The sequence below is a fragment of the Phoenix dactylifera genome, chromosome 11 (genome assembly GCF_009389715.1).
Source record: "Phoenix dactylifera cultivar Barhee BC4 chromosome 11, palm_55x_up_171113_PBpolish2nd_filt_p, whole genome shotgun sequence".
NCBI classification, from domain to species: Eukaryota; Viridiplantae; Streptophyta; class Magnoliopsida; order Arecales; family Arecaceae; genus Phoenix; species Phoenix dactylifera.
The window spans coordinates 12,465,901-12,489,168 of NC_052402.1; the positions used below are offsets into that span (position 1 = coordinate 12,465,901).

General features: G+C 36.6%; 1 protein-coding gene across 4 annotated transcripts; it reads left to right on the forward strand.

Moving 5' to 3' along the window:
• Positions 1 to 1,072: 1,072 nt before the first annotated feature.
• On the forward strand, positions 1,073 to 22,261 carry LOC103709507 (DNA-directed RNA polymerase III subunit RPC3). Of its 4 annotated transcripts, XM_008794897.4 has the most exons (15): positions 1,078 to 1,294; positions 1,368 to 1,515; positions 1,633 to 1,751; positions 1,850 to 1,937; positions 2,091 to 2,236; positions 4,240 to 4,392; positions 8,346 to 8,456; positions 11,874 to 11,979; positions 13,285 to 13,428; positions 13,550 to 13,587; positions 13,684 to 13,776; positions 15,280 to 15,363; positions 16,622 to 16,771; positions 20,391 to 20,509; positions 21,823 to 22,261. In XM_008794897.4, exons 1-14 carry the CDS (start codon positions 1,226 to 1,228, stop codon positions 20,496 to 20,498), a joined length of 1,557 nt encoding a protein of 518 aa, XP_008793119.1. In that variant the 5' UTR covers positions 1,078 to 1,225; the 3' UTR covers positions 20,499 to 20,509; positions 21,823 to 22,261. The 4 variants fall into 4 exon arrangements, with proteins under 4 accessions (XP_026661386.1, XP_026661385.1, XP_038987563.1 ...); XM_026805585.2 differs by lacking the exons at positions 20,391 to 20,509; positions 21,823 to 22,261 and having other exon boundaries at positions 1,073 to 1,294; positions 13,684 to 13,736; positions 16,572 to 16,709; XM_026805584.2 differs by lacking the exons at positions 20,391 to 20,509; positions 21,823 to 22,261 and having other exon boundaries at positions 1,074 to 1,294; positions 16,572 to 16,709.
• Positions 22,262 to 23,268: the final 1,007 nt, after the last annotated feature.

The window sequence follows — 23,268 nt, forward strand, 5'->3', positions numbered from 1 at the left end:
ATGTTGAAATATAACAAGTCTATTAGCTATAAAAAGGAATATGTTCTGATATGGCCTAGATTCGTCGGCTAGCAATTGCTATCGAGCAGAGCAATTGAAAGCAACTGAAGTCCATTATAACCCCTTGCATTTATAAGATACATTATGAAATGGTTATCACTTGTCTCGCACATTAAACAATTATTGTATGACCAATGATTACTACTCGGCCTATGGATGCAAGCCCTATATAGTTAAGTTCCATGACGTGTATAATGTGCAAATAGTTATAGCTTGCTGAGCAGTTATACCCCACTTTTGCTTCTTTTTTTTTTATACTAATTCTTATTTTATATAAACCAAATCTAGGGACCTCCACGTATACTAATGCTTATATTATGCTACTCTTGGCTATTCCAATCATAACTTTTTCAAATCTCCATCGTTTTTTAAAAGCACGGTCTAATGTAAGCATTGAAGGGTCTTCGCTAGATCAAATTCAGCAACCTTTAGTATTTATTTTCTTGTTTGTAGGTTGGACTTTTAACTCCGAGCAAGACAATTTGTCTGCATAGACATTGTCCGAGCAGAACCAATCATCTACCATTTGCGAGCTTGTTCAATCTTGTCAAGCCAAATTTTGGTGGCTACGTATCAATAAATTTGGCCATATTAATTCTTCAAATTTGGTCATGATGTCTCGTATGCACATAGAGACACATGTGAACAGGAGAATTAAAAACTGGATTCATGCCATATAAAACTAACCAAAGTTATGATTATATTATTGTCACAAAGCCGGTGCTCCATGATTGATCATATAATATCCAAAAGCACCAGACAAGAAAACCTAAATAATATATTCTTGAAGCGAATCATCTTGACGTGCATTCTAGTTTACATAGGTTTTGAAATTTCAAACCTATGTAAAAACTTTTTTACATAGGTTTTTATATATTTTCTTACATTATATATATTTTATAATTTTTAATAAGTTAAATTATTTATAATTGATTTCTGTTTATGAGATAATTAAAGAGTACTATAAACTGCTCCACCCCGTGCGGTGCACGCCTCTCACAGCCGTAAACATCTATCCCCTGGACGCCCGAAACCCGTAAAACCCCCGAAACTCTAGAGAGGTTTTAGGTTTCGAGGAAAACATCGTATCCTTGCATTACATTCCCGGAGGCATCTCCCCTTCTCTCCTTCCTCTCTTCCCTCCTTGGCGCGAATCCAAGAAACGATGGCGGCTCAGTGCGGCCTCAAACTCGCCGTCAGCCTCATCACCGCCCACTTCGGCGATCTCGTCGCCGTAAGCCCCCTCTTCCTGTCTTCCCTCCTCTCTTTCCCTCCCCTCTCCTAACGCCTCTTCCTCTTCTTCACAGAAGGTATGCAGCTGCCTCCTCCACCGTGGGACCCTCAGCCTCCAAGAAATCATCCGCTTCACCGAGCTCTCCTCCTCGCAGATCAAGAATTGCCTTCTCGTCCTCGTCCAGCACAACTGCGTCCAGGCCTTCTCCACTCCGAGACCAGGTGCTTTGTTTATCTTTGTTTCTTTCTTAATGGATAGAAGAGACTCCAAGAAGGGATCAAAATACCAATTCCTGTCTCGCCCTAATCTTGCTGTCTTTATTTCTTTATTCTCGGCAGCCGGGCCGGGAGGTGTGGCCAAGGCGGTGACCCAATACATGGCCCTTTTCGACAACATCCTACATCGAATGCGCTTCGCCAAGTTCTTGGCCGTCGTAAGGGACGACCTTGGCCCCCAGGTCAGTTATTAGATTCTTTTCGAGCGTTCTAATTTGTTGTACAATCAATTTTTTTGAAGTAAATAGCAAGCCCGTCCGATTTCATGTATTTCTTGCAGTGTGAAATTCTTCTTGCGGGTTTACTCCAGAATGGCAGGCTTACTTTCGGACAACTCGTAGAACGAGCAACCTCGAGTAAACCTGAGGGTGGGTACTGATTCTTTTCTTTTCCCCTACTTTTTTTTCCAGTTTATATCGGACTTCAAAATTCATATCGAGTTTCAGAATGAGACCTACCTCTGGAATCTTTACCTACCAAATTCTTGATTATTACTGTTTCGGCGTTCATATCATCTTTAGTCAGTGCAAGTATGCGGGAAGGGCTGCGAGCAAACTTCAATAGGCTTGTAAGTGCGCGCTATGTGGAACGTTGTCCAAGACCTGAACCCTTCATTGAACCATCTCCACAGGAGGAAACTAGATCAACAAGAAGACGAAGTGCTAAGATAAGTTTCAATACGATGATTCTGTATGATGTTTTGCTTTTTGCTGATAAGCTTTGGTACGAGTCTGCAATTTCTGAGTTGTAAATGTAACCAATGGCATGTTCCATTTAAATTGGTCAACTTTATGAATATCTCTTCCTCACTTGTTCCTATTCATGACAATAGAAATAAAATCAATATCCATATTATTAGATGCAAAATCAGTATGAAAAACTCTTAACCCATAAGTGAAACAAACCTTGAATCACACATCACCTCTTGTTATTACTGCTAGCAAGGTGCATGTTGATGCTTTTTTTTTTTTGCATATACCATTTCACACATTTAAACTTGTTGCTAGGGTGGCTTGAAGGACCTCTTTGTAAACTTGTAAATGACAAGTCTGACATTGTGAAATTTCTTGATTTTTTTTTTAAATATAAGTTATAGACAGCAGTATCTTATAGTAGCTTATTTGTAAAAAAGAAGCAATGGTTAGTAAATAGTATCAACGTAGTGGTCGTGAAGGCAGGGGCAGTACTGTGCATAAATGGGCCTTAGCATCTTGACACAACCATATTCAATCAATTTCTTTAATACCTTCAAAGTTGTGATGCATCATAGACTAAGAGTTCATGACTTTCTTGGTGGACAATGTACAGAAAAGTGGAGCATGTGGATCAAATTCGAACCTTTGTTTTGTTCAACTATGAAATAGTCACTGACTAATTTAAGTGGCATCTATTATTAGTAAAGAGTTTTTGGTATATTGATTGTGGCTCTTAAGGTAGGGAAGGGGTGACAAATCTGGATAACTTCTTTAAAGAGATTTTATAGTTCTGAAGGAAAATACTGACGGAATACTTGGACACTAGATAATAGGTTCACTAGCTCTGTTAACTTTAGTAAGGGACATCATCAGTGAGGAGGGTGTAAAGAGGATTTAAAAAGGGGTGGAGTAGGCATTGAACAATGCATTATCTGTTAGAGTGAGGCACACTAGTGAAGTTTCTTACCACACAAGTGACATGTGAAACCTTAAGAAATTGTTGGAAGGTTCAAATAATCTCATCAATTCGAGATATTGAGCAAGAACTTATTGGACACAAGTGTCATAGAAACAAGACAGGTTTACATGATTGATTAAGAAGGTGTTGCAGTTATGTTGTGATAATCCAAATGGGCGGTGGTGGAAGTCATACCATAAATAATATCTGAAGATGGTAGTATGCTATGCCGCAGAATGAGTGTGATGCAGAAGACACGTATCGATGAACCAGCTTCAAGAATGGCATTATGAAACTATTCAAGCTAAACATGCTTGCTTGAGTCCATATATAGCATGGTTAAGACAATAAATTGAGTAGAAATTTTTCTTTGGGAACATTGAATGTAAGACAAACCTTGAAAGAGAGGTTTAGAAAAGGACTTTGACTGAGGACTTGGTCCATTATAATAGTGAATGCTGAAAAGGGTATGCAATTAAAGGGAAAGCCTTGTTGACTATGATTGAGAAAATGCTATGCTTGGATCAAATCTTTAGTGGATAATAACAACACATAAAAGGAATGTTCATGCTGATCCACTAGCATTTTGGGCATGCCTTTCATGAGAATTGGATTCACTATTATCTGCCTCTTCTTTTTTCCCCAGAAACCCTAGCTTTTCTATTCCCATGAGGTTGTAATATTATGGCATCGGTCACTTTCCTAAGGTTTCTATGTTCACTGCAGAGTTTTGATGCTTTCACTAATCATTGTAAGGCTGCTTATGGGACAAATATGTGCATATCTCTCAAGTCCGACTTGTAAAGATGTTCAGAAAGAGCTTTTATTGGTTACTACAGTGATAATACTGTATTACAAAATGACTGACTAAACTCTTTTCTGAGTACTTTCCATGTTCAGGACTGTGGTGGTCATTTAGTAAGAATTCTTTCTGGGTTGAATTTAGGTCTTATAGTTTGCTGTTTAATTGCAATAGTGAGAGAGAAGCTGATATATTTGGTGTATTTTGTTTTACAGACTAGTGAAGAAATACTTTCTATAGAACAACGAGCTATGGTAGCTGCAGCCCTTTCCGATGCTGAAAGGTTTTCTGAGATTACAGACACCGCTACAGAGACTATAGAAGTCAAAGCTACTGATCACTCTTCAGATGTCTCTGTTGGTGATAAGGTTGGTAACTCTGGTAGCATAAACATGCTTCCTAGTAACATGCTTTAGTTCTGCAATTCAAGTGATTTTATCCATTTTAAATAGGCATTTCAGGTAAATTTTGGGTTATCATGTTCATTTGGCAGGCATTTTTCAATGAGTTTTTTGTCCTTGTGTCGCAAGCTTGCATTGTGCATGGCCAAGCTTGTGAGCTTTGTGCCAGGGAGATCATAAACACTATGTTAAGAAAACTATTTTGCTGTTGGAATATTTGGTCCAAATTTATTGCTTGTGTCCTTCATTATAACCATAATTTACTTAATGTGAATCTATCACTTTTCCATTTTTAAACTGGATTTCCGTGTTTGTGAACAGAGATTTCAGTTTAATAACTCCTTCTCATGATGCAAATTCTTGTTATGTATGGCTGCAATCTGCATTATTTTGTGTTGGAAGATTAAGAAAGACTATTATATGAATTGTTACATTTTTTGTAACTTCCTTGTCTTTATGTTGCTATTATTCAGTGCAAAGCTTTTGGCAAAAACTTATTTCTTTTTAATCTTTAAATTTAAGCTTGAAAAGAGGAATTGCACTTATTGATCAAGGTTGATAAGATTTAACTGGCTAGAAGCCTATCTATTTCAGCCAAAACCAAAGTGTTTCATCCTAAAACTGAATTCAACCAGTCTTGCAGGAGCTAGAAAAAACCGAAAAGTGTAGTGGGGCCCATTGTTATTGCTTTTATGTTTTGTTCCGTTTTTAAAAACCCAAGAAGAAAAATGAACTAGGCTGCTCAACTTGTACGATGAAACCTTTTTTTTTAAAAAAAAATTGTTTGTAAAGTCTTTGGGTCTTTTTGATAGCAAAAATTTATTGCTTTCAAACAGAATAAAAATAAAAGCAAGAAATAGTAGAAGTTCTGTGTAAACGCTATCTTCAACATCAATCTCTAGCAAGAAATGTTGAACCGGGCCCTACCGCTTGGTTTAGTGGTTGCGGGTGAGCGACTGGGTCAGTACGGGCATACAAAATGGTCTTGGCCCCTACGGGCTGGAACCGGTCGGTACAAGAGTGAACCGGATGGAACCAGACCGATTTCGTCCAGCTCGGCCAGGACTCGGTGCGAACCGGCACCGAGTCCGACTCGATCTGCCACAGTGCGCCATGTGCGTGCTGTGGCCTTTTTGCCCGGTTCGGTACCAGTTCGGACGGGTACCGAACCAGTTCGGATGCCGACTGGTACCCGATACGGTACCAGTTCGGCGATCCTTGATCTATATGGTATTTCACTAATTTGTAGAGAAACGAAACATAAAAACAATAAAATACCAAACATGCCCACATTTTTACCACTTAAATTTTAGAAAAAAATATAAAACGGTCGTCTAAAGAAAAACGTGAAAAGCAAATATTGAAATATAAATATTTCCAAAAGGTTTGAATTTGACATATGCAAGGAGCTATTGTACAGACAACCAATTTGAAGTCTGGCAAATGAAGCCAATTAATTCTTTGTGAAGGTTAATGTTGTTCGTGTAATTGTTGCATGCTAGGAATTGCTTTGACTTGTATAGGCAAGTAATTGCTGGTTGCGAATAATTTTTTGACAAGAATTAGTAACCTCTTGCAATTTGGGGTGTGACATGTAGAAATTTAATGAAATTTGATGCAATTGATGTCTCCTATCACTTTTGGTTCTTTCTATATTTGTAAGTTTCTTACGTTTTTTAGGTATCATATTATTGGTAAGGTTTATTTAAATTTCACCAAGAAAAGCTTTTTTGCAGTTAAGATTGAATTTTCAGAGTCAAAATTCATTGTTGACCCAACTACCCCCTTGGATTGTGTGGTTAATACCATTTCGTATGCTTTTGGGATATCTTGACATGAAGAATCTTTGGAAGTCGTAAATTTTTCTAGACTTTTTACGATAGAAGTATATTATGTTGAAAAATCCATCATTTTATGTAATTATTTAAAATTGTTTGAGATTGTTAGAGTTCATTATACTTGTTTGATGGTTCTTATTGCTATTAGGTGGCATATTTTAACTATGTATAAGTAGAACCTCTACGTTGTAACACTTTAGGTTTTTCAAGATTACAGGAACAGTGCTTTTCCAGTTTTAAGGATCCTATTGATGTGGAATAATGTTTTGTTAGTATTTGCAACCCCATCTTGACGTTGCTCAAGAACTTGGTGCACATAATTATGTATACGAGAAGATAGGTGCTGCACATATATCATCTATTTAGCTATTTTTTTAATTGAATTATCAAAAGAAAGTAACTTTACCCTTGTTATTTCATGTCCAGAGTAATATTACCTTAGAAAGCTTTGTGGTTGTTTTACTGTGTCAATTTAATATCACAGTGTTTGGTTTGACCACAATGTCCTCTTATGTTTACGTGTACTTTTTGAACACTAAAAGACATGGATCTGTTGTAGTGCCATAACTAATGTAACATGTTGTAGTGGAGAGATTGAGCAAGAGCAAGTCAGGAATTGCATGAAAAAGGGCAAGATCTCTTAAAACTTGCTCATTTACATTGAGATGATATTTCTGAAACTGGAAGGCAAGATTTTCCTAGAAACAATAAGATAGAGCTGAAGAGACAAGGTTTTTACTTAGCAGAGACCAAATTTATTGATGTGAAAGAGGATGACAATTTTGTGCTTTAAGGTGTCAGAGAAAAATAATGTAGATGCATGATGGATCTATTCGTTGTTAAAAAGCTTTCAGAAGATGTTGAATATACTTAAAGATGTCATGATCTTAGAGGTGTGTTATTGTTGGGCTGGGGAAGTTGAATTGACCTTGAAACGGTTGATGACTTATTTCTGGAAACAGGTCAGGCTTAAGTCCTTATGCACATTGGTCAAATGTACAGCATTCAATAGTTGGATTGCATTATAAAATCATGAAGAAGGTTAGAAGCAACATTGGAAAGTTAATGCAAGGTCCTTGGGGTTAGATTCTTTGTCCTCAATATAATCACAGGACTATGCTACATGGACTGGTGGTATGAGTTTTTTGTGGGGGTGTGTAGTGTTGGATTCTTCTGATTCCCCTGTACTTTTTTTAGCCATACCCATACCCAAGTGTCACATGCTTACCCATGAGTGTCATGCACTTACCTATGTGAGGTTGTTTTGACATGAGTAGTCTGGGTGAATGACAGAGGTGGGATAGCATTGTGAATGGATGCTAGATTAGATATTTTAATTTGGTACTGTTTTTGTATTAATTTATGCCCCCCTACAATTCATTTGGTATGAAATTATAGGTTGGATGTATTTAGAAATTAGAAATTTAGAGTCATTATGAAATGATATGTTTGACTTAGGGTCAAGTTTGCAAGTTCATGGTTCATACTCCTTTCTTGCTGCAGAGTGGTTCCTGTTCAGGAATCCACATGTCCATGAGATTTTCATAGGTTTTGTTTTTGTGGGTCCCATATCTGGCAGTTCTATGGATTAGCCAGATTGTAGATGTTTTAGCCCTGGCTTAAGGATGGTCCAGGTCAGGTTGAGCTGAAGGCTTTTGGTTTAGGCATGGTTGGGTTCAGATATTGCATGGCCCAAGTGCAGTTTGACACTAATTTGGCGAAGTCCAGGGGGATGTTGAAGGGGTTTGGTGCAGATGGATTGTAAACCATTAGCCTACAAGCTGAACTATCCTGGGAAAAGGGAAGAGAGAGAGTGAGAGAGAGGGAGAGACTTTGGGTAATTATCAGCAATTTCTACATAATTTAATGCAATATTTTCTCTCCTTTCTATGGAACTTTCTGCTACGATGCGTTTTTTTAGTTCTTAAAATGAAATGCTAGTGCAATTTGAGCATTTAGAAACTTCTTAATGCATCTAGTTTATTTGAACTTGCTGATGCCTTTGTTTCTAATGTTATGCATTAGTACATGATAAACATTAGATATTTGCTTATTTGCTTAAATCTGCATAATTTATAACAGCGCAAGTATGGAGCTTTAGAGATGGATCAAGAGGTTCAAGCTGCGATTACTCAGAATGAAGTACTTTGGCAGGCAAATTTTGAGAAATTTTTACTTTGCCTCAAGAAGAAGGTATGCTTTTTGAAATACTTCTCACTTTTCTTTTGTCCGCCAAGTTTCTGGTAGTGTATTTAAGAGAAATGTATTTCCATTGGGGTTATGGATATCTGTCATTGACTCTGAAGTATGGATTTATGGTGGGATCTGCCTGTTCTTTTCAATTGTTCATTTCTAATATTTGCATGGTTTTTTTTCTAATTTTTTTCAATGTATCTTTTTGCCGTTGATTGATTGTTTCTGAACTTAACTTTGTGACATGGCAATGGTGGTCAAAAGTTTTAAAATGTTCCTATTTAGATACCCCCCTTATTTTCTAAGGAATAGTTGTTTGGTGATCCACAGACCATTAATCAAGGGTTCACAACCTGCTGTTATTACTAGTTTTGTTCTGTCTGAACAACTTTGCTCTCTTCCCACATTCGCCACATTGACATGCTGTTATTTTGCTTCTAGTATGCATGCAAAGGCAGAGGAGGATCACTGCTTCTTACAGACAATATCCAGTGTGGTAACGATTTTAACAGTGCAAGCCTTGAGCTATTGGTTGAGCACCAAACCTTGTCAGTGCATATGATTATTTAGTTTTCTTTAGCTTCCCCAATTTATCTTGATATTTTGCTAACTTTATCTCACAATTGACCACAAAATGTTAGCAGAGGAAGTTGAATAAACCTAGAATTCATACTAGCAGCAATCACATAAGGCACCATATGATTTAATGTTTATATGCTAGGTCATTAATCAAGAAACTGAAAAGTATTGAAAGGGAAAAAAGTTCTTCACTTGGGATTAAAGCATACTTACTGGTCATCTCTGTGGAAGGGATGAAAGTGTCACATAGCTGTAGAGGCCAGATTAAAAGGGGAAGTCTCAGATTATAGCTTGCCACTATAACTTTACCAACTAAATCTCCACTTTTGCTCAGCTTGGAATCAAGGTGGCAAAGGTTAACTGATCGTTCCAAGGTTTGGTGGTAGTACTTCCTATAAAAGTGGCCTTAAATGTTATGGTTTAGCAACTTTCTAGTTGGGTTCATTTGCTTTTGGAAAAGCTCACATATTGATTGGAACTTAGTAGATTCAAGTGGTACAACTTACTGGTTGTATCAGAGTTTCTTTTTCATCACTTAAATTATGATTCTTAATTAAGAAACTAACCAGGCTTTCCTTGTAGTATCTATGACTCTCCAATAAGACTACATGATAAAGAAAGAAAATAAAACAGGTGGAATGGGCTATATGTATTCACAATCAAGGCTCCTCTTTTTGTTGCTGACAAATGTAATCATTAATTAATGGATTGAACTAAGGTACTCAAATCAGCAACCAGATCTGAAATATCAAATAAATTTGCTGCTACATATGCACCTCGGGTACATTAATTAGCCCGAAGTGGCCCTAATATGCCTTCACAGTACTTTGATTGTCAATTTTATCCCACTTCTCACGAAAATTTTTGAGTCAAATGTGTTTTGAACCAATACTTGTATTAATTGTGCCCTTAGTTGCTTCAAATCAGATTTTCTTTGAGTGACAACTGTTACCAAAATCAACATATCTGTTGCATAGCACATTTCATGTAAAATCTTTTTTTACTTTTAGGAGGGTCTTTTCAACACTTTTTGCACCAAGAATATTTTCGTAGTAGTGATCAATTTGAATCATCATTGCAATTAAATGCATATCAGTAACTTATCTTCGTATTGTAATACCATATGAGTAAGCAACATATGTTGTTCAGAACTTGAACATCAATATGTTGGAGATGATGCTAACAAAATTAATGATACATATTGTCCATAACTAAATTCATAGCAGACAATCCTTAGCCCTTCTATTAGGTTAGCTTTATGAAATTCAATTTGCCATCATTTCCTATTAGAAGCTAAATCCTTGCTAATGCAGGATTTATCGTATCTTTTTCATCAGTTCTGTCTAATCCATTCTCAATCTTCACCTATTATTTGATCTCTCGTCTCCCATCTTTTTGAGACATGAATTTACAACCTCTATGTTCTGTCTACTTCCAATTTTTTCTTCTATTGGCACATTAGGGTGCTTAATCTAGGACTAAAAACCAAGGTCGAATCATTCCGAATCGGAAGGTACACCTCGTACCATACCATCCTGGCAAGAAATAGGAATGGAACACGCCCCCAATATCTTGTGGATGAACTGGGCCAAATTAACTTGTTTTGCCTGGTTTCGAGTGATACTAACTAGCAAATGCTGGTTTACCCCCTGATTCCAACCCCAAAAATGTACAGGTGAAATGCCTCCTTCAATTGATCCCAACCCTAGGTGATCGATCTCTCCGCCTCTCTCTTGCAAGTGTCATGATCTCGATGGAGAGTGTGTTGCCCCTGTTGGTCGCCATGAACCTTGCCCGACCCTCATTGTCACGATTCCCTCCACCTTTGTCATGTCTTTGAACCTCTTCAATTGCATAGAGGCAATGGTGAGATCACGTGCATCTTGGCCTTGACACCAACCCTGTCGAGCTCGTGTCCACCATCAGTGCCTATATCTGCCCTAGCACTGCTGTTAGGGTTAGGCTTGGAGGTGTTGATGGGGATCTTAATGCCTTCTATCTCAACTAGCTCCTCCACCATGTCCACCCACCACCATCGGCTACTTCGCAAGCCTCCCTCCCTCTCCCTTGCTCTCTCTTCCAATTGCATGAGCTCATGATTGAGAGAAGAACCCATAGATTTGTGTGTACCAAAACCTATCAGGCACGGTCCAACGCACCATGTGTCGGTGGAGTATTGTGTCGATACTTAATCGTCATGAATCCCAACACAGATATTACCAACCATGCTAAAAGCTAGGTTTTTGAGTTCTTTGCATTATTACATGCTTTCTTGGTACCAGAATGGCACATATTGTGCCTTGTTGCACCAATGCTTGGTTGGAAGTGACATGCAGCCATTCCACATCCCTGTCCAACAACATCATACTAGCAAGTACATGCCAAGTGGCAAGAATGGCATGACTAGTATTTAGTAGCTAGTTAATCTTTGTTGATGAACAATTATCATATACTGGGATGATTTTTATTGATCACATTCAGTGAATGTGCTGTCAGTCTAACATATACATGTTGATTGCATGAGAATTTTCTTTCTTCCCTCTGCCTCAACTTTCTGAGACTATTGTAGCATTAACGATTGCTTCCTAGCTGTTTAAGCTTAAGTCCATGAATTGTAACAGACTTCTTCTCCCTAGTTATTTTATTTTCAGCAAAAATCACTTAAATTCACTTGGTTACTTTTTTATTTATGAGTTAGGGGGTGGTAGGAGAATATTTTTCCTACAATAAGCTTAATTAATAATATTTAATATCCAACCTGGTATGCTTTTAGTTCTTGTAGCTTTTCTAATAAATGTTCGTATTAATTCACTTTTTGTTCTTTTTTTCGTATCTTAGGCTTGTGTTGCACATGTGAGATCAAGATTCGGTCTTGATGCTGGTGCTGTATTGGAAGCAATGATTGAGTCAAGTGGTCAACAAAAAGCTAAAGATGAGACTCCTGGTAATTTATGATGCCTATAAAGCATGAAAGTTTCTATTGGAAAAAGCATGATAACAGTTATAGCAAAATATACTTTTGGTGGTTTGCTTGACCTTTAGAGCAAAACTTCACTTTTTTTTTGGTTGAACATGGAGAATGCAGCTATAACACATAAACATCGGCGAATAATATATGATTCCTAGTCGAGCTAGTATAGTTATAGAGGTGTAAACAACCTAGCTCAAGCTCGGCTTGTTTGGGAATCGAGCCGAGCTTGAGCCAGCCTATTTAATTTCTAGCTGAACTTGAGGTGCTCATGAACAGCTTGTTTCATACCTTAAACTCTCAAAGAACATGGTTCTATGATATCTCAAGAAATCGAAGAAACGTTGGGTATAATTCACCCTTCCTTGAGTTGTTGTAGGTTTTGGTGAGGATGAAGGTTCCTATGAAATAACAGATAGATCTTTAGGAATTTTTTCATCAAATATAGGACAATAGATATTTCATGTTTGGGTGTCAAGACATGTCTTTCCAAAGCTTGTTGACACACTGTAGACTTCAATCACTCAAGACACTTTCTACCAAAAAAGTCACTCAAGACCTTTTTATCTACCTATCTTATGTCACATTGTATAGGACTCTCTTTTATGGTCTCCATTTATAAATATTTGAAAGATAAAATATTAGTTTGCTTTTTGTTACTAATACATACTCAAAAATATGTTTTCATATAAGAAATTAGATTATTACAGCTGCATCACTAAGCCTAATTTTCTTAAAGTATAGAGATGGAACCTTTAGAGCACTCGATATATGCTTGTTCTACTTTATTAGTCTTAAACTATTATTCACTGATTGCTCCGGGGCGAACTGAAATCTTCATTGTCCAAAGTTTAGCAAAAAATTGTCCAATTCTATTCTCAATTTTTATCCATTTCCTGTTTTAATGCAATGCAGACTCGCATCCAATTTCTGTCCCAAATGATTAACATAGCCATCCATCTCTAGAAATAAACATAAAGTAGAACAAGCATATATCGAGTGCTCTAAAGGTTTCAGCAAACGCAACCATACAAAAAATTACTTTATTCTCACGAGGCTCAAAATATATGTATGAATGGCTATGTGTTGGTTTAAATATGTTGTTGGTCATACAATTGCCAAATCTCTCCATTTTCATGATTTTTTGAAAATGTACACTCTAAATATATGCTGAATATTTTGAGTTGGTTTTTGCTGCTGGAATTGGTATTTAAACATCTTTTGATGTGTATTGCAAATTAAAGTTTCATTTAAAGCTACTTATGTCTTAGAAATAATTAGTTAGAGCAACAATGGATAGCATACTAGAAGGGGTGAGAGCAAAGCCTGGAGGTATCTCTATGACGTTGGAGCATATTAGAGTAATCCTTGATCAACTTCATTGCCAATCATGCAATTGGGGTGCAGGAGCATCGTACAGTATCGGTTAGTTTTTCTTATTACCTGAGGCAATCATGTGAAATATGAGAAGATGAACCTCTTTTCATACGTCTAGGTTATGTTTTACCTGACATTTGACACTTTCTATTTCCCATGTTTGATGTAGATTTGAAAAGCATCATAGATACTTGTCAGAATGACGAGGTATATTAGTTATGAACACATCTTTTCTGTTGCTACCAAGAGAGGTTAGAATTACTCCCCTAACTATTTACCCTATTCTATGTTTTTGTGTTTCAGGTAGAGGCGCTTGTCTTGACAAGATTTGGAAAAGAGGCATATAGGATATTCAGGTTGTTGATTAAGAATGGACATCCATTTGAGACAGATCGTGTAATAACTTATTCTACCTGAAGGAATTATATGGTGCCATGCATTTTAGAGTATTATATACTTGCAATATTATTGCTTTTCCTTAAATACCTACTCTTGACAATTTTGATTTTGCTGATTAGATGCAATGAATTAGAAAATGATTCTTTTTTATGGATTGGAAGCATGAAATAAGTTGTAGACGGGACAGGTCATAATGTCTAGGCAGCAATTCAGGTACCCATGAGAGGATTGAGAAATAATTCAGAAACAAATGAATATGAGTAACAGACCTTGATTAGGATACATATTTTTTACCATTTACATGCATATTAATGTTATATTGATTGCTAAAGAAGTTCTCAAAACTTGACTGGCTGTAGTTTGTTCCATAAAGCTGACTACATATAACAGGAAAAGGGTTGCTTGTTAAAGTGTTTGATTAAGCAAACATGGTCCACATGATCCTGCTTTTGTTGCCTTACTTTTGTATGCAAAAACTGTTTTATTTGGAAGAATATAATTGGGATTCCTTTTAGATGTGCTTCCACCATGCAATATGTTTTCCAAGCATGCTCCCTATTCAGTCAGTTATCTGATGAATATCCCAAAGCAAACTTCTTATGGAGCTTGTGACTTGTGTGCATAGTATTCCTTAATTTCTCTTGATGCCCTTTAGCTTTAGAAGACCTTTCTGGTAAGATAATCTTACCTCATGACTTTTAGTAAATCCTTTGATTTAGATTTCATTTATCCTTTTTGGGAATCCTACAAAAGTGTTTGGTCTTAGAAGGTTATAATTTATTTTCTATACTTAGTTTTCCATAAAATTGAAGCATTTAACGCACCAATCATACATTTATGCCACAACCCTATATCTGAGGATGAACATTTTATTCCAAATTGTAATGTTGAAAGCCAATGATATTTATTGTTCCTTCTTTGAAGCACTTCATTAATTGATAAAAGTCCAAGTATTTCAGTTTCATGTTAGAACGGAATGCAATATTTTTGCCCAGCTGTATGATTAACCAAGATACTGAATTATGCAGGTTTCTCATAATTTGAGGCATGATATTTTCTTACACTGAGTATCACTAACAGGATCATCTCATTGCTTGTTGTAGAATGTTTACATCTCTCTATAACCCTGAACATAAAACCTACTACAAAAAGGATAGTTAATGGCCTGATCAGGTAACAAGCACGAGTAAATTATTCAAGCTTGCTGTCATGTACCTGCACAAGAACTCACCGAAAAAAAGAAAGAGTATTGCATTAGAATGGTTTTTGACAAAATTGCTGTAGATCCTTATGCTGATCTATAATTTTTCTCCCATCTTGCTTTCAATATTTAAGTTAGCTGCCAATGTTTATTTCTGAGGTATTATGTGTGGTCTCTAGTTAGAAACGTTAAAAAGCTCAACGGTTGCTGCATCTTAAGAATGCAAGGATTCTTCTATGCATTACATGACTTTTTTAGATATACATTCTTACAGGTTCATATTTGTTTCTAATTGATAGATTGCGGATATTGCATTTGTTGAGAAGAAGGATGCCCAAGGAATTTTGTATAAGCTTTGGAAGGATGAATACTTAGATATGGAGGTATAAAACATTCATATGTTCCAGGATCTACATAATTATTATAATTATTCTCCAGTATAACATAGAGATTCACTATAATTTTGCATTTGGTTAAGTACATTACTGTCCAAAGGATTTCTTATTCTTATAATTTGATATATTTGAAAAAGTTTCAGAATTTTGGTCTAATTTTTGTGTCTTTTGATCATGAAAAATCTTTCAATTCCCACAAGTGTTGACATGATGCATTTAGAATTTTATTAAATGTGAAAGAACTTATCATGGATACAAACTTATTTCCTTCCATGCCTAGTATTAAAGCATGTATTCTAGATATAAAGTTTGACTCGATATCATGTTACGTACTACATAAAAAGAGATATATTTGAATGCAACTGCACTGTAGTGTAGGACCACTTGGGAATGGCCTGCTTGTGGGTGGATCAGCAGAATAAGAATTATAGGTTTTCTTCACTTCTAATGCTTACCATCTAGTCTTAGAATGCGATGGTGCAGTTTTTAAAGTTGTTAATCTTCATAACAATCAATCCTTTGTCAGCTACACAAAATGAATAACCTTATCTGTTATCAACATTCAGACATCTTGAAAATGAGGGTAAATTTCTTATATAACCTCTATGGTATGACTAGGTATTTCTCCATATGCTTAGTATGAATTCAGTACAAAAACAGTGTAAATCATCTGAATATGTCCTGCTACATATTTACTAAAAATTGTCTATGTAATTTATAAATTGTTCTGGACCCAAAAAGTTATATCACCTGGAAAAAGATTCAACGTATCCGATAATTGCCATGGAGACCTCTGAAATTTGGAAGTGCCATATTTTGCCAGAACTAGTTGAAAGATAAATAGGCTATTTGAGGTTTGGTGAGTCAGAATCTTAGATTCTGCTGTTGTAGTTCTGACAGAACTCAGATAGCATGTGAAGGAATAGCCTTCAATTATTTGCTTTTAAGCCGGAGATGTGCCTTGACCAATGACTATGGAATGTTCTTTTTGATAAAGGGTATATATGTTACGCAACTGGCACCCTCTGCATTGAATATTTAATTTCACATCCTCAAGATGATATTAATGTAGTGCAATACTTGATAGCTTCTTTATGGCTTAAAATTGTGTTAGAGCTTGTGATTGTTTGATTTGGCTATAGTATTAGGCACATGTTTCTTTCATTTATTTTCTTTTTTCCTTATTGCACTCTTAGCTATCGCGGAAGTGAAAGTCATTAAATTGTCAGCCTGATGATTCCTGCAGAAAGTTGTTTCATATGCCGCTGGACAGAAAGAACTTTTCTTGTGGAAAGTGAAAAAAGATGCACTTTGGGAACATGTCCTAAATGATTTGTACCATGCTGCCTTAAATTTGAGTCAAAAGATTGCTCACATTGTCGAACAGGAGCATGAGGTTTGTTATATATAATTTTTGTCTCATTATGGTGAAATCATAGTTTTCTTCATTGATTACAATTTGTTTTCTTTTATATAATTATTGATTTGTGATCTGCTTATTGGAAGAAGTTCAATCCTCAAGTGCTTGTCACTGCATAAGCCTGTAAATGTAAATGGGTTACTACATTGCTTGCCGCATGAGGCTACTTCAACTTTTCCCCCAAGCAGGCTGAAATTTATTTCAGCTTTATGATTGAAATTCTAGTCTTTAAATTTTTTTATTTGTCAATCGCCAAATCATAATTATTATTGCTCAAGATTAGCATTTAAATTTAAGTGATTTTTGTCCCATCCAGAAATGCTTAAGCTATACTCCTTGTCATCTTTTCATGTATTTGCTTTACTAATAATACTCATGTAAAAGCCAACAAAAGGACCATAATAAACATTGGAAATTGTTTGAAAAGGCATGTTTATAATCTTTTTCACTGCTTGCTTAAGGTGAGAATCTGAAAAAGCTCCTCAATGTTTTGGTGTTAAAAATTATGTAGGGACATATACCACATAGAGACATTCACATTAGGTTCATCTCCTGTGGTTATCTGATGCTCTTTTGCAGTGAACATTCCGAGTGATTCCTGATTGAAGGAATGATAAAGAAAGGGAATACATTTTGCATGATGTGTGGACTCAAATGCCTAACCTAGGCATGACAGGTTATGTTATATTGCTCTTTGAGTGTTTAAACAGATGTCATATTGTAAAGTGTTATTGGACCATAGCGAGCTGCCTTTCGACATTTTCATTTTAAAATTTGTCCAAAACTTTAGTAGGGATTGCTAAATCATGACTTCCAACCCAATCCCAAAATGCCTCGCACTCTCCCCTTCTCCCCTCCCTATTACCATAAAACTTAATCTATTCATTGCATATCAACCTTGCTCCTAATCTTGGCTTGTAGGTGCTACTTTATGGTGTCAAATCCATTTTCAAACCATACTTCTGGTCTTTATCCAACTCCTTTTGTTGCATCGGCTGAACTGTTGACAAGATAAAACTTATTGTTCCCACCACCAATCTTGACCCAGCGCCCAATCATGGCTTCTAGAGTGCACAGGCACTAAGCAAATTCAAACATGGCATTGTTTCCTTCTCTATGCATTTCCTTTACATAATAATTTGTATTTTTCAGATTATTTTTACATAAAAAGGAAATCTGTGAAATTTATCTTACACCTAACCTTATGCCTTCACCTTTACAAACGTTGATATGAATGATAGAATTTAGACTATGATAGGTTGTCATTTGTTCTATGGTGACACGGTTGAACTTTATATTGAATATTGTACTATTTTAATCTTTTCCTTGTTGATAAAGATTATGACAAATTTACTCAATATCAGCAAATCTGCTTATGCTTTGTTAGTTTGTTTAATTGGTTAAGAATACATAATGATTTGTTTTTCTGAATATTTTTTTACATATAAAGGAAAATCGAGAAGTTTATCTTACATCTAACCTTGTTCCTTCACCTTTTCAAACATTGATCTCAATAATATAATTTAGACTATGATAGCTTGGCATTTGTTCTAATATATTGACACAGTTGAACTTTATATTGAATATTGCACCATTTAAATCTCTTGCTGCTTGGTCTTTTTGCCCTGTTGAGACAGGCTTTGTTTAATTGGTAAAGAAATTGAAGGGAAATGAATTTTTGGAGAAATGCTTTGGAGTATGCCTATGTTGTCATATTTCCACCACTGTTTTCATCTCCTTTTTCCTCAGGAAATCCAAATTAAGCTATAATGTCCAAATTTGTGATCATTTTTGGGGATTGGGATTAGGGCTGAAACAGATCATTTTTGGCGGGCTGGGCTGGATCGGGCTTCGGACCAGGCTCAAGCCAGACCTGATTTTTATCTGGGCGCTAAGACCCGAGCGAGAGCTAGAGCTCGAGCCTTCTCTTGTCAAACCCAAAGCCCAAAACCCAAAGTCGGCCTGGTACAACAGGCCTCGGACCGGCTCAGTCCCGATTCCAGCCTTAGCTTGCATCAATGGCTTGACCTCTCTCTAGGTCTAATCTCCTTTGTATCTACTGAGTTCTTTGTCCTATTTTTAGGACTAATGGATATCTACATGGCCATGAGTTAGCAATTTTTCAATCATTCGTCCCCCTTATGAAATATTGTTGGACAATAAACTAATCAAGTGCGAAGATCATGAGGATATTAGACAACCTATCTCATCGGCATCTGAATACCATTTGAATTATTAAGCCATCACAAGATCTAACCGCAACAAAAAGGAACTATTTCGACAACTATGCAAGTTTCTTACAGTGGCATGTTTTTCTCTGCTTTAAACACAAAGACTTCATGTCAGATCTCTTTTGAGTTACTGCACTATAATTAGGCATGTATCATGCAAATCAAAGGATGACAAATGGCCGTGGTTCCCCCCCCCCAAAAAAAAATCTATTATTTATGTAACTTGATGAATGCACTCAACTTTTTGAGGTGTGCTTTTCTTTTTTCTTTTGTGTAGAACAACAACGGAACTGAGTTGTCTACTAAAGGGTAACAACGGTGGTGCAGAAGTACATAGGAGAGATGCTTCATCTCTCAACATTTATTTTGAAGAAACAAGAGGATATTTGGATTCCATGTGAAGTTAGACTCATAGGATTTCGTGTTACATAGTAGTTAGATTATTCTATTACTTCTATGCTGTATGATTTTAAATGAGTATATAGTATATTTGAGGAACCCTGTGATCAATTTAAATTGGTCGATGTAATCTTAGAATTGATAATATTGCTTGGGATTGTCTATACGCTTTTTCAAGTTTCATTTGTAATGGGTGATGAGTTTTGCATGTCTGAATGTACATATGTATGTATGTGAATGCATAATTCATGTATTTCCTTCCAAATTTATTCTATTCTCCACAATTTTCCACTGTTACGGATTGCGCAAATTACCTGGCCCATCCAAATGAGCCTTAAAGCTCAATGAGCCTTGAATGTACATAGTATGCCGTCTTGGTACTGGACCCCATACCAACGCCACGTTGTTACTATGTCGGTACGCCCAGTATGTGCTCGTTTGGCGTACCAAGTGTCTACTCTTGATGTTACTAATGTCATCAGTTATTAGCCCTAGAAGTTGTCTGGCATGTGTTTACATCCTATTTGCAGCACATATCACAATTGATAACTTGTAACACATATGCATGTTGTACATCCTGTGCAATTGAATCTGCAGGTTTATCTTTCTTTGATGGTTGACCAAAACCCCTGGCTGCAAATTAGTTCAGCAATGATAATTTAAACCATAATCGGGTCCCCTTTTTTTCTGTCCAGCTTTGCGGATCATTCTTTGCCATAGCCCCAATGCCATTCAGTTAAAGCACTCAGTGATTCATATTGGACTAATTTTCTGCTTTCTTGCATGACATGAAACTCAATTAGCTAATAATTATGATATAATCCAAAAACTAAGTGCAAATATATGGTGTCCTTGCTGTGATTTCTAGAAAAACAGATGAGTTGTCTCTTTTTTGTTTTTATGGTCGAAAATAATTGTTATATGAGTTAACCTTGTTTTTATGACCAGTTTCTTTGTTATGGCAGGTTTCACAACGCAGGGAAAAACCTGAACAACTGAGGAACGGTAGGATGATCTTGGAGTTATCGCTTCTGAAACTTGATGATGCTCTCATGCTTTTCCGCGACTTCTAACAGCATTGCAGGTACTCTTTGTTATGAAGGTAGCTTGTATGTCCAGAATAATTATTACAAAGAAGCAACAAAGAGATTGTAATAAGAAGTGCATGACTCAACACAATTTTTTTTTCTCATTTTTTTTATGTAGTTTACCTCAATAAAGCACTTGGGGTAACATCTGCAGTCTGAAGGAGCGATTTTGAGGCAGGTGTACGATTGGAAGCCTTTTTATGGTAGGGCTGCATCCTGGGTAGGTTGAGTCAGGTTGAGGGTTAATCCTTACCCAAACCTGACCTCTGTCTCCTTACCCTACCTAAACCTAGCCTGACCTTGGCTTGGCATTACCCTGGTCCAACACCATCTTAATTGATGGATTGTGTCTGCCTAGTGCTGGATTGGTCGTTGTCAGGTCGAATTAATCGGGCGAGTCCCATAGTATAGCTAATTTGGTATTGGCGAAAGGTTTCAGACATTTTTGTTAGGTTAGTATTGGTTTGTTGGGATCTTATTTGGGTGCACTTAATTTTTATAACTCAACAGAGCTAAAGACTATAGTTAAATGAAACATATAAGTATTTTTATGTGAAACATAAATATAAATTTATCATATATCTCTCTCTAGCCTTGTAGGCTTATCCTCCTCCCTTAGGTCATGTTATGCCCGTGCCAGTCTCCCCCTCCCCCTCCTTTAAAAAAGAAAAGAAAAGATAAGAATAGCAGTTATGGCTTATCTTTTGAAATAAAGGGGGGCGAAGAGCCACCATGAATTTATTAAAGAGAAAGGAATAATTACAAATTTACAATGGAAGTTATGGCTTATCAAAATATCTTAACTATTCATCTCCTTGTTTACAAATGTGGTGCACCAGAACTGAAGCAGCTTCCTGTAACTATGTTCTACTCGGAAACATTCTATCCCGAATATGGGACTGTGAAAGAGGAATCCACTTGGCATAGATTATCTGCTTCACTAAATCAATAGACTTGACAATGTCTGCTTTGCGATTATCTTAGGTTATTTCCATGCTACATTAAATCTTGTCATTGCATATACCTTTTATCCACAGGCATTGCATGGTTTTTCTAAAATGCTGGTGGGTTCGTTATTTGTCCATCTGATATATATTGAGGTGATGACAACAATTAAGATGATTGTTAGTACATGAAGGGATCGCCCAAGCAGCCATTATACTTGTTTCTTTCTATCCATATGTTGGTGGTCTAATTATCTTTTATGTATGTTGTTTCGGAGCGATAAAAATGGTAAGATAAGAAAACTAAAAGATAAACTTAAAGAAGATATAATTTTGATTCAAGTCTTGTGCACTGGTGTTGGCAGGGAACCTTCTGTGAGTGGAGCGTCACACCCAGTGAGCACCATGCAGGATCTATTAATTCTTTTCCTTTCCGTCCAACAAGTTGAAGTACCGTCAACCATCTTGGGGCATGGTGGACTAATGCGCCTGACGGTATTTATTTTTGTCCATCAGTGCTTGCCTAACTTAAAGGTTTAAAATTTTTTATCGAGATTATCTCTCTCTTGATATATTGATGTATTTTATGTATTCTAAAGCCACAATGTGATCCAGCGGAGGCATTACGCCTAGTGGGATTCGATGGTGTTAGGGATTTTTCTCTTCTAACTACGTCATTTTAGTTGCCCGTTGAAAAGCTAATTTCCTGAGCCAAATCAGGCTTAGCTTAGTCTGTGGCAAACCTTATGCTATAATAATTTAAACTGTTTTAAGCGATCATGGTGATGTTACTCGGTGGTTGTTCGATGGGCCTTTTTTTTATTTGCAAATTATTTCATTATTTTCATGATTCTTCTGGGCTCACGGAACCCGTATTACCGGATGGCACGTATTCCAGTTTGAATTGAGCATTAATGCCTCACCAACATGAATACACGCAAATGAAGGCATGGAAGTAGGTGGTGAAATGGCAACTTGCGATGAGTTTTTTGTTTCTGGTGTTGACATACCAAATCTGCCTTCTTGTTTATAGAATCCTTGGTTAATTTGTGAAAGGATTAGGAGTGCTGTCCTTTTCTAGCATGTAGTATCTCACTTACAAACTCAAACATATACCATGAGCTGTCCTGATACAAAGCTACTAAGATATTACTGGATTGTGTCGCACAACTGTCCCATGTGATGCAGGCTGCTGGTCGTTGACTGCTTCAATATTTTGATCGTTAAAAAGTTGGAAGCCAAATTTATTTTTGCTGAAAAGTAGTCTCTACCTGTACTATTATATCCCTGTGGTATATATTAGCCTTACTCGGAGGAAAAAAAATTCCGCTTTGGTATGAATGCGATATAGCTGGACTAGCGGACCTCGAGATTCTTGTGAAGGACGTGGTACGGGCTTCAGCAAAATAAGGAAGTAATCCTCTGTCATGAGGTTTCGGAAATGAATCTCAAAGTCCAAATCTTATGCAAGAAACCCCTCGACAAGGTAGGTAGATCCCTTGGGCTAGACCAGTATGAAATAAGCGGCCATATATCATAGACCTTGGTTGTGTTTTTTTTTTAATTATTTTTCCTTTTTTTTTGATTTTACGCATTTGTGGTTCTTCACCAACTACGTCTTGGCTGGAATTTAGCATGGAAAATTCCAGGTTAGTTATAGAGAGAGCGAGCGAGCGAGCGAGCGAGAGAGAGAGAGAGAGAGAGGGGTGGGGAGAAAATGACGATAAAACACGTAAGCTTCATGGGTTTGTCTATATTTATCCATGTAACAAAAGCGTACATACAAGAGACACGAATAGCAGACCATAGAG